We start from the raw sequence: 17,526 nt of genomic DNA, 5'->3' as shown, positions 1-17,526 counted from the left end.
CTGCATGTTTATTAAAAAGTAATTAAAAACCACATGAAGGCAGGCAGTGGAACAACATGTACGTGTAAAGTACCACATTATATTTTCAAGACTGGGCCCTAAAATAGGAACCACAGATGTTGAAAACTTCCTATGTCCTAGAATGCAAAATTGTGTCAAAAATGTGACCTTGTTATAACCTAAAGCTTACAGATGGTATATACTTAACTCTGAATAACTTGCTATAGAATTCATACACTTAATGACAGCCATACATCTTGCTGTGAAGCACATACTTTGTTGCATCAGTTGCATACAGAATTTTTTGCAGAATCTGATAGGACAAAGATAAATACTTCAATTATCATTATGCATCTTTCTCCTCCCATTTACAATTATATAAGCTAACAAAATTTTCTTGGTTGCTTGTTTGTCCCAACTTAATATTACTGGTCATCACTAAATTATAAGAATTCACCTGTCCACAAATTTCAGGTGTACTGAACCAAAATAAAATAAATTATAATATTTTTAAGATGCCCCTCTTGCACAGAATAAACACTCTCAGTAATTGCTACTCATCTTTGTTTTTTATTCACAATATCTCTTCAAAAATTGTGAGCCATTGTCTTGTGCATTTTCTCCTTTCTCACAGGGGAACAACATAAAAATATTTCAAGTGTCACAGGGAAGCTTTATCAATTCATGAGCTTCGTCGGAAGGTGGAGCTCTATACTTGCCTGTATCACCTAGAGCACATAAAATCTGCAACTCCATGTAAAAACACAGAACTACTCACAAAACAAACCTGCATTTAACTCCAAGATATAATTTGTTTCATAAATACAGCAGGCCATGTCTCATAATAAATAGCTCCTCTCCTAGTATTTGGAACAATTTTCAATATGTTACAAAAGTCACAATGAAATTTAGCCTTTTTAAGGTCTCCTCTTCCTTCAAAGAATAGGTTTGTATTCTTTAAAAAAATTGTAAGATAGCTGATACTTACAGGCATCTCGGATATACAACAACATGGCTACAAAAATGTAGTCAACTAAATTCAGGGTGATACTGTCAGCAAACAGAGCATCCCAGACAACCAGAAGATCCTGAAGAGGGAATTCACGTCCAAACAGGAGCCTTACCCATCGCCTGAAAAAACAGGGGAAAAGTTATGATTTGTATTTCTCTGTTTCACCAAGTATGGTAAAGTCAGGACATATATCCCAGGATTAGCTACAGTCCTAGAAATTTACCAGAAAATTCTGCAAAGTATCAAGACTTGGGATAAAGACTTAACTAATTGTATTTGTGGAAATGTTACTGCATCTACATCAAAGAAATTATACTTTAGAGACTGTAGAAGCTTACTGACTAATATTATTATGTGGGTGACCCTCAAAGGACAAAATACATCAATCCCATATACCACATTTTTGAACATTTAATGTGATAGTGACCTAAGATGAACAGGAGAAAATGTTATGCAAGAATGGTCTGGAACAGCAAAAACAGGAGGGTGAAGCCAGTGTTTTATGAGAAGCTCTGAAAAGCCCAGTTAAGTGAAAGCCAGTTCAGAAGCAGATGCCAAACAGCAACTAAAATGGACCAGGTCACAGTTACTGTGAAAGGGCTTTCTCCCTGTTATGGATGACAGCATTTGCAACTCCATATAAAATATGCTATGGATACTATTTTCATTAAATCTCATTTAAATCTTTACCAGATTTAGTGATAATCTTCATGTAGACTATACTGTTAATTCCTATTCATCTCTGGGCTGTTTTCATACCTAGCAAAATGTGGAAATTTGTTATATTAAATGCCATATTTGCTTGAGGCTGGAAGCTTGAGATGCAGAAGAAGGAAACTGTTTCTCTAAGATTTCTCATTTCTAGTTCTGACTCACTGACTTGCTGACCTCAGGAAAAGCAGTTCTCTTCCCTATTCCAGAACAGAGCCATTAGCTTTGTATCTTTTTAGGTAGGATTATCTAAGGTCACATTTGAGTGAGCTAAAGAATAGTTAGTAACATTAATCCTGAAATAGTTATTACGAAATGGACTTAAAAATAATGAATTACATTTTTAGCTGGGATATGCAAATAGCTACGCATGTGGAATCTGTTTATTCAGTGGCAAGAAAAGATTGATTGCAAATTTCTGCTAAGCAAATTAAGTCATTCTTTAAAACTCACAAAAATTTCTAAAAAGGCAACTAGAAATTTCTTGTTCAAGATTAGTTTCACGCGTAAGAATTCATGTTTAACCACTTTTGTTCCAGAACTCATTGTTGCTTTAAGGCATCCAGGGTTTTGTAATTGCCTTTTTTTTTTCTAATTCCAGTATAAAGAAAATACTGGACAAATTAATTCCAGCACGCCAGTCTAGCACGAGCTTTAGTATATATAGTATACTAAAGAATATAGTAACGATCTGCACAAAAAGACAGTCTCTTATAAAAGAATTTCAAAGGGACTGTTGTGAGTGAAGGTTGTGTTCACAAAACTTTTAGTTCCCAAGCCACTGGAACCATATGTACAATACACAAAAATATCCATGTACAGATTTAGAGATCACTACATAGAATCTTTTCCTTGCAAGATATGTTCCCTTTTAGAAGTGAAAATACATGATTTCAAAAGACAGCATCATTTCACTCTCATATCAAACATTTATGTTCTATGGTCTCATAACTTTTTATGTTAGTACAGTAATTACAGAAGTCCCAATATTAGCTACAACAAAACAAAAACTCTGTATTTTCCTCTCTGATAAAAACCCCTTTCCTATGAGGACTTATTTTGAGACCTCAAAAAAGAAATCAGAACTGTTACACAAAAGCAAGGCTTAGCTGGTGCATTTAGTACCATGTCTATTCTAACTAAGGGGTTTTGCCATAGGGCACATTAGCCTGCAGTGCCCAGCCTACAGGAGACTATTACCCTATGGTGACACAAACATTACTCAGACTCTGCATGAAGCCCATTACCTGCAGTAGCAACTCCTCCCACCTGTAAAACCACAACTTTCCAGTTACACAAACTGTTAGGCAAGAAATCTCAGCAAAGCCTGAAACATTTCAGCTGACTTTGCTTGCAACTACCCAAGTCTCATACAAAAGCCTTGCTAAGAGTCTAATACACTTCAAGAGAAAAAATACACCATGGTGTAATGGGATTTGTTATTAGTTCTTTATTAGAAATCTCTTTTGCTTCTTTACTACTTCATTATGCAGTGTTAATCGTTTGTAGATGCAGGTTTATTCTGCTCGAGCAGAAGTCATTCCTTTTTTTTCTCCTGCTTTTATATTTTCTCCTGGGAAAATTAAATCTCATTCCCCAGAGGTATCACGTTTCACAGATGTAGACTGCTGAAGAACAACTGGACTTCCTTTTGCAACCATAATATTGCTGTTAATTATTTGAACCTTCCTGTCTTAAAAAGAGTAAGCAATTCATACTGTTGTAAATGCATATATACTAAATGCTCTCTTATTTTTTTCAGCAACGTTTAGCTCACAGCATCTATAAACTGAGGGCCCTATTGCCTATGAACCATGCTGCCATATGGCAGGACTTCACTCAGCTTTTATATTCATAAAAAAAGATCTTAATTCCTTAACTAAGTGTCCACACTGAAAAGCTGTCTTTCAAACTAACACATTTTTATTGCTTTTACAAGTATTTGCAGAGAATTTAAGACACCCTTAATAACTGCATTGCACATGATAAACCTTTTCTTTTTGTTTCCCCCCCCCCCTTTTTTTTTTGTTGAGATGGCTGTCTGTGTTTTAATTATTGTTCTGTCCTGTTAATCTTGCCTTACATCTGTTACACCTGCAGACTGTGAAACTCACAATAGTATACCTTTTATCACATGTGGTAATACAATAATTCATATTTTACCAGGCACACAGCAATTAAAATCTACAAAAAAACCCCAGGTTCTTTAAAGCCATAATACACCAAGGTACTACTACCTACATTGTAGAATATGTAACTATATCTTCCACTTATGATTCCTATATAATTAAACCAATATTCTCAAGAGATCAGTAATTACTAGCAATAGATAATGATTCATTAATGACCTTAAAATATAGGGAAAGCAGGAGAAAACTCTGTGCTAGTACAGCCATAAAAGAAGGCAACAATCCAGCTTTACCAGTTTTAACTAACACTAAAACCATTTTGACAAGAGATTTACAGGAGGATTCCACAGCCATCAAAACTTAAACTTATATTACATGTTCCATATATTTAGTTGCTTATCTTCTCAGTCTTCTTGTGAGGCAGAGAATTCTTTTTAAGAAAATTAAATAAGCCCAAGAAATAGTTACAAATGAGGCAAAACAAACAGTTTAGGAATGTTTATGAGGCCAAAACAACACAATGAAATCAGAAAGAATAAGAAAAATTGTAACAACAGGAAACAGGAAAGCATCACTGTGCAGCTAAATGCCTTGATCTAGGACTTACAGGTTGACAACAAGGTGCCTAAAAAAGTCTATTGTTAGGAGCATGTTTTCAGTCATTTATACATTTGCGAAACTCAATGTTCAGTATAATTTCCACTCCAAGCATCTGCTCAAGGCTTGATTTTTTTTTTCATTCATTGATACTATTCATTAGAATAAGTCTAAAAAAATTCTGCTTGTGCTTAACTTAGTTTTTTCCACAAGCATTTCACTAAGGTCTAGAATCGAAACAACAAGGTCTCTGGTATCTTCCTTTTTACTGTGCATATAAAAAAAAAGAGAAGCCTAAATTTGGTAATTCCTTGTTTGACCTAAACACAACAGAGTGAAGATTTCCACAGAGCATGTTCTGTTTCTTCCTAACTCTTGCCACCAGCCCAAAAATGCATCTGCTACCCTGTGCTTCATCCCAGCTGCACATTCTACATCCCCTGCAGGGCAAATGGTAGAAGTGTGCATCATGGCTACTGTCACTTGGGGGATGTGGTGGTGGCAGAGGATGCTGCTGCTCTGGTTTCCAATGCTTGCAAGACTAGTCAAGGTCTTTCAGAGAAAGGAAGGTCAGTAGGATTTTGCAGGATGTAATTTCATTTTCAGTGCAAGTTTTGCTGCCTTTTTTTTTTTAAATACGAAAATTATTTAAATGGACTTTAAGTATTGAAAAGAATACCATCTTATCAAAACTAAGCACTCGGAAGCTGAGAAATGCCAAAATTAACATCAGTTGTTTACTAACTGAGAAAATGATATGTAAGCTCTGTCTCTTTAAACTCTGTCATGAATTATGTTCAAGCAAACATTTGTAGCCAGTGCAATTTACTATGTAAAGTCATGGTCAATAATTTAGGAGAAAGGGTAGACAGACTTGAGCTGTGATCTGCCTGTTCAAAAATAAGATGTGGAAAAAGGATGAGGAGCAACATTTGTGTAACACTTGCAAAAGAACTTCAAATTACACAGAAGATGAAGACTTTAGCAGTTCAATGCCACCAGAAAGCACTACTCTGGGCAGACTTGGTGCCTGCACAAGGATTTCAGGCTGTGTTTCTAACCTATGGACACAAGTGGGCTGCAGATGAGATAGGCATGGGGGGTAACATGGGGGGTACAGTTCCTACAGCAGCACTCATCAACACTTGCATGGATGAGAAGGAAATACACAGCAAAAGCACTCTCAAAAAAAGACATTTGATTCCAGAAACTCTCACAGATTTGATAGTTGCAAGAGGCAGGGGGGAGACAGGTAAGTTCAATCAGAGGATGTTTATGGTAGATCACTTTCTTTTAGTGACATGAAGGAGACCAATCAAGACAAGCCTTAGCAGCATTCCAGCTTGGACCTGTTACACAGTCCATTTCTCCAGTGCTCCATCTCCTTCCTTAATAAATTGCATTTTTATTAAAACCATCATGGCTATATTTGGTTCAGGATTTTGTTCTGAGTGTCCTAAAGAGATTAATAAAACCTTCAAATCATACAAGACAGAGAAGGAAACACGCCTGAAGTATAATCACAACTTGTTCTTTCAGCTACTCTTCTACAAGGCTTTTGTGGAAGGGCAGTACTGCTTATGGTGCATGAGGAACTTAATGATCACAGATGAGAAGAAAGGCAAAACAGCTAAGTGTCACAATTAACAAAATGGCATTTCTAAGATAAACAAAACCTTATTAAAATCCAATATTTTGTCAGAACAGAAAGAAGCCTGTGAAATCCCTACAAAGCCAAAAAACTGGTATAAGAAGTTATGTGGGAAGCTCAGCAGACTTTCAAGGATTTACAGAGACTTCTAATGTGTTCGATTTAAACACTGAGAATTTTGCACACGGCATACCCTCATATGCACACTACCCATAAATGATGTACAGTGTGATATTGTTGCAGCATATGCTCCATTTTTTGCCTTAATCTACTTAACTTGTGAAGGGAATGAAAACAGACATCTTGCTAGAAGATGTGTTTACTTCAACCATAAATTCAAATGTTAATTCTGGATTTATTAGATAAAATTATGTGGCCTTTGTCATTTGAGAAGGCAGACAGGATGATCAGATTTTCCTTAGGCTGTAAAACATTTAAATATTATAGATTTCTACCACATTGTCTCCAGCAGTGTATACTGATTGTAAAAAAGTGTGTGTGATAAGGAGGGAGAAAGTATGTGCCAGCATCTAGCACATCATTCAGCTTCTCCTTAGACTTAGAGATAATATTGAGTATATAAAAAGATTGATCCTTCTTATGTGTGTCTACCTTATCTGTTTAAGTAATTTCAGACTTGTACATGGAGTACTATTCTGCTACAGAATGACATACATGCTTTAATATGCCCGTGATCCGGGTGGGATTGTCCTGTCCTGGACTCCCATCAAGGTTGTTCACTTCACCCAGCTTCTCCTGTACTGGCTGCATGAAGATTTGGTGGATCATCGCACCAAATACAGGAATTATGGCCCTACTGCTGGGTGGATACACAGTCAGTTATTTGGTTTCCCTTTTCCATTGCAAATTCTGTTTGGTTTGTGGTCACATTCGTACAGTTTTAAGTTTTACACAGCTATATTAAAAACTCCCCAACTTGAAAAAGTATGATATCCACAAGCTTTCTGTTCCACAGTTTAGAAACAAGGGTCTTAATGCAAAGACAAAAATCAAAGTGTTTGATAACAATTCCAATAAAAAGAAACTAGACATTTACATTACAGATTTTATCTGTTTCAGACCTACCATAAGTTTTCCTGTTAGAAAAGAAGCATTTAAAATTAAAGAATAAAGATAATAAACACTCATTTATTAATATAAATCTACTCAAATTCAGACTAAGTGATGAGCAATAATATTGTACATAGTTTACTTTGTTGCCTTCCTTCCACTTGGGAAAAAGGTTTTGATATGCTCTGTTGACATTTCCTAGTACTGTACATATCCTGAACTTTTTAATATTAATTACCTTATCAAACATAGACTAGCATATCTCTTTAAAACAAACGCCTTGAATTTTTTTTTTTACTGAAAAGTGACACAAGCATCTAGTTCTTATGTGGATTATTTCCTTTCCCATTTGATTTCTTTCAGATTGCTAGCAAAGATTACTCAGTTTTGCATTAAAAAAATTCTATGTGTTTCGGGAAAACTCTATGCATTTCCTTACTAATGAAGGTTTCTCTTTCCAAAAAATGAATTCTTAATAATTACCTTTCCTTCTTACTGCAATTTACCCTTCTCTGAAAAAGCACTTACTGCAGTTTTAAGCCAGACCAATTCTAATATACTCAGAAATGCGCTCAAAGGAAAAAAACCAAACAAATGTTACTCCTATCCTCAAAAAGGTTAAGAAAGATCCAAGGAACTACAGGCCTGCCAGCCTCACCTTGATCTCAGGAAAGATGATGAAGCAGCTAATTCTGGAAACCATTTCCAGGCACGTGAAACAAAAATACCATAAGGAGTGGTCAGTAACTGGCTTTCCTTTAACACTAAATTTCAAAAACAGAGCTAGGAACTTGAATCTATTTAGAAGAGAAAACAGAAAGAAATTTCCTAAGTTTTCAGCATGGCAGATGGGAGAAACTGGACCTTTAGATGCAAACTTATACTGTGGATGTAACTCTAAGTGATCAGAGACTTGCACTGAATGTAGCATTCAATTTAAGAAATTCTCTGCAGTGGCAGAAAAGTACACTGTTCAGCTTCTTTTTCACTCCTCCTAACCATTACAAGTTGAAACACTTCAATTTTAGTCTTGCAGATAAATAACACTTTATAAAGGCTTAGTAATTAACGGCCATTCAAGCACTGCATTGACACTGCCAGCCTGTGTTTGCAGCAAATACAGGAGTTACTGGACAAAAACAATTTACTGAACATTCCTTAGTGTGAAAGGTAGATAACAATGTTGTACTCCAGAAGTTACCTACAGGAAGAATGATCACAATGAAATAGATAACATACTTTCAGCCATTGCTGATTTTTTAAAGAACAGAAATTCTAGGCATGTGTTATTATTTTTTCAAAAGGTGGGTCAAGTTGACAAAAAAGATCACAGATCAAAACCAAGGCATATGTTTTTTCACTTTGGCCAAAATGCAGATGTTACAAGATGAAGAATTTAGCTGTTACATCATTACTTATTTAGCAGTTATCTGGGCTAAATTGTGCTTTCATTCAAAGGAAAAAGACTGAAGAATATTGCTGTGTTTCTTCGAAACAACTGAATTGAGACAGCTCAGGCAATGTTCAGATTTAAAGAGCGAGGATCATCCTGATAAAATTATGGTGACAAACCAGAATGACAAGAGGGGAGTGATACATTATACTGGAAAAAACTACTTTAAATTCAATTATAAATACCCCTTAAGTGCACAGAATATGAAACTTCATCTCATCTTCATCTTCACACTCTGTAAACCCCAAATATAATGACCAATATCTGCAATAGTAAGAGAAAGATACAGGAACCTGAAGGTGTGCCTACTGAATCCTTAATGTTCTTTGCCTCTGTGCAATTAAAACCTACAGTCCTAAATACTGATGATGCATGTGCATTTTGTTTTGAAAATTGCTGCAGAGTAGCAAAAACATTTTCTTTTTTTTGACAAAAATAATTACAGGTGAATGATTTTAAACACTGTTTGCTGCAATAAACCTATTGAAACAAAAGAGGCACTTCTAAATCAGTGAAGTTCCTACTGATATCAGCTATTAGCAATTAGGAACTCCACCCCCCCAACTTTTCCATCGTTAAACAGCAATGATTAAATTTGGTTTTAAAGTGGAGAAATTATATTAGAAAAACAACTCTCAGTGTTGCAATTAAAGCACAGTTCTTAAGATGATAAAATAAATTTGCTAATAACTTTATCCATTGATTCAAAATGCATGCAGTAGGTTTAAAAGATACGATCCTTTTGTAGAATTTCTCCTTAAAAGAGGAGTCTATAGTATTTCATTGTTCCATATTGTCAAATATTCTACAGTGTCAGTACATTTTTCTCTAGAAGAGTTAATAAAATGATGTGCATTTTAAAATAAAAGGAAGAGAGATAATTTTGTTAATAGCTCTAAGGTAAACAAATAAGCACTGATAAAATATTATAAAGTTTATAATCTATCCTTGAGACCTCTCTATTACAATTGAATAAAATGTCTTTTCTGTCCATAAAATACTGAAATCTACAATTGAACCATCTTTCTGTCACCCTGTAGTGAAATGTGAAACGAGCTACTTTTTTCTGGTGTGCCAAGAAGCTATCTGCCTGTGTCCAGGAATGGAGCTGCTACACTCTGTATTCAAACCCTCAAGGGAACATGTTTGTTGTGAGTATATAACCAGTTTACCAATCCCTGTTAGGTTTTTTCCCTCTCTAATCCTGCTTCTCCATCCCAGGTGTTTTTTGGCGTAACATAAAATTCAGCTGATAAAAAAGACATTTTTAGGTTTTCCTGCATGCCCTCTTTTTAATAATTGGTCTGTAGTAGGTCAAACTGACTAATTTTTTTTTTATAGGAACTGCTATCAGATGAGACCAAGCTACATAGGACCAATGAAGTTTTTAAATGCCCCCATAACTGCTTATATTATCAGTTTATTTATTTTTGGAGGTTTTTTGTGTTTTTATCACAACCAACTTATTGAGAGACCACATATTAGTAGAATTATATGAGATAGACCCTTTTATGTATTGTTAGTTTGATTTTTATGAAGTTTATTTTGTCATTTTACTGCAAAAAAAAGGTGTGGGAAAAGCTTCTGATATTTTTCTTATGGATGTAGAATTTTGTCTCAATCAAATGGGAATCAGTGAATTCAACCAAATTTAGCCTGGGAGCTAGTACACAGATTTATGAGTGAATCATACAAATTAAGGAACATATATTAACCTTCCCACTTCTGCCTCAGAAGACTTTAGATTTATGATAATCTGGCTACCTTTTTCAGAGATATTAACCAGTCAACTAAATAATCTTAATGAAAGAAAATTTCACATGGGGAGCTGAGTTCCCCATCCTAGACCAGAAGGAAGGGCAGCCATGGACTGTAAACAAGACATGGACAGAATACCAGCTACCATGTAACTCTAACCACTTATGGAACCTAAATATTACATTGTGAATTACCACTTTTATTCCACAGAGTATGGGCTTGGTGGAAGGATGTGTTTGCATGAGACCTTTTTACTCATAGATAGCCTAGTTGAAGGTATGAGTATTCACTCCAATTTTTTGTGTTCATAATACCATTAATATGAAGACAGATGATTTTAGCACTCTGATGTGGTAATCACATATCCTCTGAACAGAGAGAGACAAAGCTCTCCCAGGATTTTCCTGGGAAGCTGTGAGAAAGCCCAGAGAAAGAATTAAAACAATTATTATCTCAATTTCTGCACCTGGCAGGCAATCTTTGTTTGTCAAAGATGTTTACAAGAAGGAGTTGTCCCTTCTTGACCAATAGGTGAGAGAAGACTCCTAAAGGCCAATCAGGTCTTAGGTCCACCACTGTTTCTATAAGAACTGTGGATTTCTAATAAAAAGGTGCCTTTTCATGTCTTCTGATGACGGAGTCTATGTATCATCTTCGTCTGCCCCTGATACCCCTTCGGTGATACCCTAATCATGCCCTATGATATCCTACTGATGCCCCTACCGTTGTATTTTCATTTTCATAATCACTTTGTATTTGGCAATGATACTATCCCTCTTCTTTCTCTTTATTTTTTTTCTCCTTCTGTCTGCTATGTGAAAATTACCACCATAGGAGAAGATTTGGAGTAAGCAGCAGCAGGAGAGAAATAACAAAATGTTTGAGCCATGGGGTGGTGTCAGAGACCGAAACATTGATGGTTAATGGCTCAAGCATTTGCCCATTTGGAAAAGCTGCAGGGGCTTTGCTGAGGCCAGGTTTGCACCCCTGGACCAAAGGAGGAGAGGTTTGGGTGGGTGTTGGGAATCCTCTGATCTGCATAAGAGCAGCCCAAGCGCAGGGAAGGTGAGCACCACCACCAGAGGATGACCACAACAAACTGACCTTGGTTTAGCAACAAGCTGGGTTTGAGCCAGATGAGGGAAATGGCCAGTGAGAGGCAGGTGCTGCTGAGGCGGGATAATGCTGATTATCCTGCCAGAGTCCTCCCTCACACAGCTGGGCCAGCTGTAAATCTCCCCTCCCAGGGAAGGTATCAGGACACGCTCATGTTCCCAGCTGGGCCTGAGGGTGTTCGTCCCTTCCTGGGGGCAGAACTGGCTCAGTTACACTGGCATGAGAGGCAGCTGGCATGGTTTAGAGGGTGTCATCACCCATCAAAGACACCAAAGTGCCCCAGAGTAATTTCTGGGGCCTTCCACCAGACCACTGCACATGATCCCCAGTGTTGGAACAGACAGTGTAAAACTCCCCCATGGAGGTACCTGGGTGTTCCCACCTGAACCTGAATGTAATAAACTCATTGAACTCTGTGTTTCATGGGATTTCCCCAGCCTTGATGGATCAAGGCTGCAACCATCACATGGACAAACAAGATGCTGGATCCATGGATGGTGATGTCTTTTCTCTCCATTATCTACTATTATCCTTTCTCCATCTTTTACTCATATATTTTCTTAAGGGATATCTTGATACTTTTATATAGATGAGTAGTATAAGATATTTTCTATAGATAATAACCAAAACTTCTACATACCTTCTTTCCACTGCAACATACTTGTTCTAAAATAAACCTGAATTATATATATATATAAATCACTAGTCATTTTGTGTTGTTTCAGTCTAATCCAGCCCAAGGGATCAATTACCAGGAAACTCAGTTACCTTTGCCTTCAGGGGTGGGTCATAACATGTGGCAAAATTAAGGACTGCAATATATCCAAGAATATGAATTATAAAGTAAACTGGTAACTTTAAGATAATTAAATTATATATCAGATTGCCTCCTTTATCTCATAAAAATGCATGAATATATGTCAAACATATCTGAAGTAAAAGGACATGGCCTTTACAAAGTGATAATCTTTCAGCTGGGTTTACAACAGAAGAAATTGAAATTGTGATACTTTGATATGAAGAAAATAAAAATCTTGTTATTTGGCAGTCATAGTAAGAAATGAACAGGCATCAGTAATGAAGATTAATAACTTCAACAAGATCTTACTAAACATACCTTTTGCAGAAGCCTTATTTTAGAATTTGGAAAATTCCTCCTAATTAACAGTGAATATGAACATAGGTAAAACTAGACTGAAAGACAAATAAAACCCTTACCAATAAACTAGTAAGAAAAATGTGTAGAGATACCAGGATACTAAAACAGATGCAAAACCTCACTTGATACTTTCCCCTTGAGAGTCAAAACTAAACAGCAATAAACACAAAATGGACAGAATTCCTACCTACCACCTGAACTGGGGCCTTATTTCTGCAAAACTCTTTATAAGTAAGCATATAGTATTGCTAAATATCTTTGTGGATCTCTGCTCCAAAGAAGAAATCTATTTACTTTTTAAAATGAGGAGAGAAGATTTATGTCATCACTGAATTCAATATTACATCTATTGCATGCTCTAAAACTAAATTAAGAAGCTGTTCAGAGGCCATACATGCAGCAGTCCATTTCAATCTATTAGTCTGGCTAAATGCCTTCATACATCCAGTGAAAAGAGTCATCATCATCAATCTGCCAGTTTTAGTGACCAGTCAACTACATGTTGATGCATGCACCGAGGAAACACAAGCGCTTTCTCCCTGCTGTCATACTCCTGAAAGAATTGAGGGGGGCTGTTCTAATAGGTAGCACATGATGATTTAGATGCTTAGTGTAAATAACAGTGTTAGAATCACCACTTTACTTACAACCTTAGTTCCAAGGCAGAATATATGTCTGGAGCCCAATTTCATTACTAAGCAGGGTAAGGCATGTAAGAGTTAACTTATTTTGCTTGCTAAGTTAATTGCACCACTGTTATCCAGAGTCTTATTTTCATTTAAACTGTTAAGCAAAAAAATGCACACTCTCAGTTTGTTTTATCCTTTCTCTAAGTGCAAGGATATAAGCTTCAACTTTTGTGAAACAAAAGTACCTTTGACTGGCGAAGTTTTGTGTTGTGTAGCTGCAGCCTTATGGGAATTGTGCATCTTTTCAGAGATGCGCAAGGGCTTAGTGGTCTCATTTAGTTACCTATGTGCCCCTGAAGAAGCCCTGCTAGCAATAAAACACTCTGGTGGCAAACAGCTAATTCATTAATTAACCACAGTATTTGCCGGAAAGGAAAGCACTAAACAACGCTGCAGAGAAAGTGCAATTGTGGTTGTTCCAGGTCCCTGTCTGCAGTCTGTGCGGCAGAGGCAAGCAATGCCTAGGCTGTTTCTAATTATTCCAATTATCATGGCACACTATGAAAACTTGATTAATAACACTGAAGATATTGTTGTGGCAATTAGCCATATGGTTGTGGGACTTTATTCTGTCACGATTTAGCCATTAGCATCTACTTATGTTTGTCAGAACAGAGCATCCGTGACAAGTTGGAGTTCCGCTCACCTTGCCGAGTCCCTGGTGAGCAACACCAGAGAAATGTTTATTCCTGGGAGCCCCGTGCCTGAGTAAATTTTTCATGTGGCATCCGGTCTGACTGGGGACAAATGTCAAGTAGCTTATGCCACGACCCATCAAGCCAGGCTCCTTCTGCAAAAGGCGCCTCGTGAGCGGCTTGTCAGGGCAGACTTCTTTCAGGGGAGTATTTGACCAGTAAAATTAGTGTCAAATGTCTTGTGTTCAATGTTTTCAGTGGTTAACAGTTCAGACAGCATGCACCTACCCTTATTTAGATGTGATGAAATGCTCTATTATGACTTTATACACCTATGAGTTACATATTACCATGTGCTTGAAATGTATCTCTCCAAGCAGAGGGACCACAGGGCAGCACTCCTGTCAGGTTGGTCAGCTGAACTGACAGCTAAGTAAGCGGAAAATTTTTATGAGCCACCTTTTTAAAACACAAAACAATGCTTATTCTAAGTATCCTTTCCTTTATTTTGTGGTGAGAATAACTGCTCATCTCTGTAAGACCATCTCTAAGACAAGTGGAAGGTTGAAAAAATTCATTAATAATGGAGGGCTGCCTTGCTTTCCTCCTGGAAGCACAGCAGCAGTCTCACCACTCTTCCAACATTTCTTGCAGATCACCTACTGCAAATGTGTTTCTGTCAGCCTGTCAGTCAAAATCAAATTGTTTGCAATCAAAGACAGCTCCAAACTTGTCTAGTTGTCCACAGTTAGGTATCAACAAGTTAGTCCCTATTAAAAGGAGTAGGAAGCACTCAAGAATTAGCATCTTCCTGCACAAGGATGCCATACAGACAGCTGAGGAAAGTGTGCTTACATATTTCAGACTTGAGAGGAGGAAGCAATAACCACAGTTCCTGGAAATAACAGTAAAATGACACTATGAAGTAAGTTTTTAAAGTAGCACAGAACTTTAAGAAAAACCACCGTATTGTAGAAATTCACCAGCTACTGTTACAAAGAACAATAAGAATTGCTATTTTTCCTCTATTTTTCCAATACCCTATCAGTAGCTTTCCTTTTATAGTCAGCATCTTCCATCTGTATAGATCTTTCACACACTGTGAGGAGACAGAGACATTGTTTAAAACCATAAAAGTAATTGCAAAGGAATGAAAATAGACAGAGGACTCTGAGCAGGTGTAATATTTTAAACTAAATTTAACTCGTTATTTAATGACAAGAATTTAATTTACAAGACATCTGGGCATAAAGCTTGCTGACAAATGTCCACGTAAGAACGATGTGCACACCTCACTACTAATAGGGCTATATCAGCAAAATAAAGTTATTGGCAAAAGAGAGGGACTGGAGCAGCTTCTCATCAGATGTACCAACTTTAACAGAGAGCTAGTTTTCAAACTGAAAAAAACCAAAAACCCTAAAATGTTTTTTCCATTTGCATTTTCCATTGCCCCTTTGATTGAGATGATTGAGTTTGTTTTAAAATAACAGTGTTTGTGGAAAATTATATACTGACTGTCCTAGAAATCCCATCTGTGCACATAGACATTCATATGTGAGGGGGTTTGGGTATAAAGAGGTAAATAATTAAAATAGGAAAACAAGAAGAGAAATAAATACTGTGCAGGAAAGAAAGAAGAGATGAAGGATACACAAAAGGTAATAGAAAATTTAGCTGGCAACAAAGTACCAGTGGGGATTTTTTTCATAGAAGCTGTAGAGACCAACATAACGTAAGGGGTAGTTTGGACACTGGGGTCTGCCCCATGCCAGTGCCAAGGATTTAGCTACCTCCTTACCCACAGTGGATGCTGGTAGGAGGTGAAAGCAGCAGCCTGTGCCCTTGCTCAGAGCTGAACTGACTGCTCTCCCCACAGGTGTCTGCAGAACTCCACCCCTGGCCACCACATGGATTCTGGGGTAGAGAGAGAAGACCCTGCAGTTGGAGATGTATCCTTACAGAGGGAACAGAACTGCAGATCTCGTGGGATATGTTTTTGTCTTTGCCAAGATGGAAATCTGCTTTCTACTTCACAGGCCATTACAAAAATACAATTGTGATTGCACTGAGACTGAGACTACAGTGTCTGATGATTAAGATGATCTATCTGTTTTCTACTTGTTAACCAACCACAAATTTTGGACTCAGTTTAGTTGACTGTGCTACATTTTCAGCTAGTACTGTTACTCAGTATTTAGAACAAACTAGAAAGATGAAAGAGGAGTTAAAAGAGGATGGTGCTATCCAAAGCAATGTCAGCTCAGACCTATGCCTCAAATTCTGACAGATCAGACGAGGTCATAATCATTCCTCCTTCGCCGAAGTCATTGTCTGCCAAAGCTCTATGCTAGGAAGAAGCTCTGTCCTAGGAAGAGATTTTGGCATGTGCAGCAAAACAACGTGGGATAGAGAAAGTGAGAGTTTGGGCTGAGAGTTTGGGCTGTCCTGAGCTGGACAAGCATTCATTGCCACAGATGTTTATGACTGGCCATATGAGCACCCCGAGTACAAGTGTCACAGCTCCACACACTTTAAACAACTCTTGCATCCCAGCTATAGCCAACACTGCACAGAGATAGTGGAGGATATTTCTTTTCCATTTCTATCTTATTTAGGCAGCATTAAGTATTTTCAGAAACTTTCTACTAAGTATATGTAGATTTGTGATTATTTCTGGCACTGTAAATTTGGCTGGAAGTCATAGATGCATTTTTTTTTGCTAATTCACTGTTTTATATTAACTTATTGTTATATATAGACCAAAACCCATGACAATGAAAAATACAGCAGGTTTTACAGCTCTCCTACTCAAACAGGTGCTTAATTTCAGAAATGAAAAAATTACTTTTTATTATTTGCTTCTTGCCAAACAGAAGCATTCCTCCAGCAAAGAATTCAAGTTTGGGTATGCTTCTCAGAAATTTCAGGGTAAAAAGGTGGAACTGAAAATCCCTCTCTGACTCTGGCAGAAAATCTTTTGCACACTTCTACATTTGAAATAATATGTATCATAAAATTACACTAACTTGAATTCTGTTGACTTCTATATACTTTGGTCTGTTTCCTTAAAACTATATTTTAACTTCCTTCTGAGGAGAAGAATATTTTTCTGAACCTTTGACTTTCTAAAGCTAATGTGAGAGGGACACAATGGACATTACAGGATTGTTTTCAGGCAACTGCAAAAGGACCTGAATCCAAATTCTCTGGCATTTCCTATGACTAGGAAATGTAGATGGGGAGAGCGTCAGTCTGATGGGCTAGAGTGAAAGAAGCATTTCCAGGAATGCAGGTAGCCTCTTCTGCAGGCTGTTCCTTGGGTTTTGGAGAAAGTGAGATGTGGGCAAAGATGTGATCAGATACAGGATAAATGATGCCTACGGGGAGGCATGAAAAGGGAGGGCTGCAGGCTAGCTGTCTCAAATGGCTAATTTATCTGACCATGCTTGTCCATGATGCAGCATAACGAAGCCACAGTGTCCCTGAAGGGTAAGAAGCCAGAAACAGATCTGGTGTTGCATCTGGGCTAGTGGAACCAAATA

The 17,526-nt window shown here is 37.2% G+C and overlaps 1 protein-coding gene across 3 annotated transcripts in view; it reads right to left on the bottom strand.

Annotated features, from left to right (window-relative positions):
- Positions 1-17,526, bottom strand: part of TBC1D5 (TBC1 domain family member 5) — a 286,443-nt gene that overhangs the window by 79,823 nt on the left and 189,094 nt on the right. For all 3 annotated transcript variants that reach the window (XM_031057620.1, XM_014307329.2, XM_031057619.1), the window contains one exon: positions 989-1,131. In XM_031057620.1, the coding sequence (XP_030913480.1) occupies positions 989-1,131 (143 nt within the window). The remainder of the gene's footprint in view (positions 1-988; positions 1,132-17,526) is intronic.

The sequence above is a fragment of the Geospiza fortis genome, unplaced genomic scaffold (assembly GCF_000277835.1).
Source record: "Geospiza fortis unplaced genomic scaffold, GeoFor_1.0 scaffold95, whole genome shotgun sequence".
NCBI classification, from domain to species: domain Eukaryota; kingdom Metazoa; phylum Chordata; class Aves; order Passeriformes; family Thraupidae; genus Geospiza; species Geospiza fortis.
This window is presented reverse-complemented; position numbering and strand designations above follow the sequence as displayed.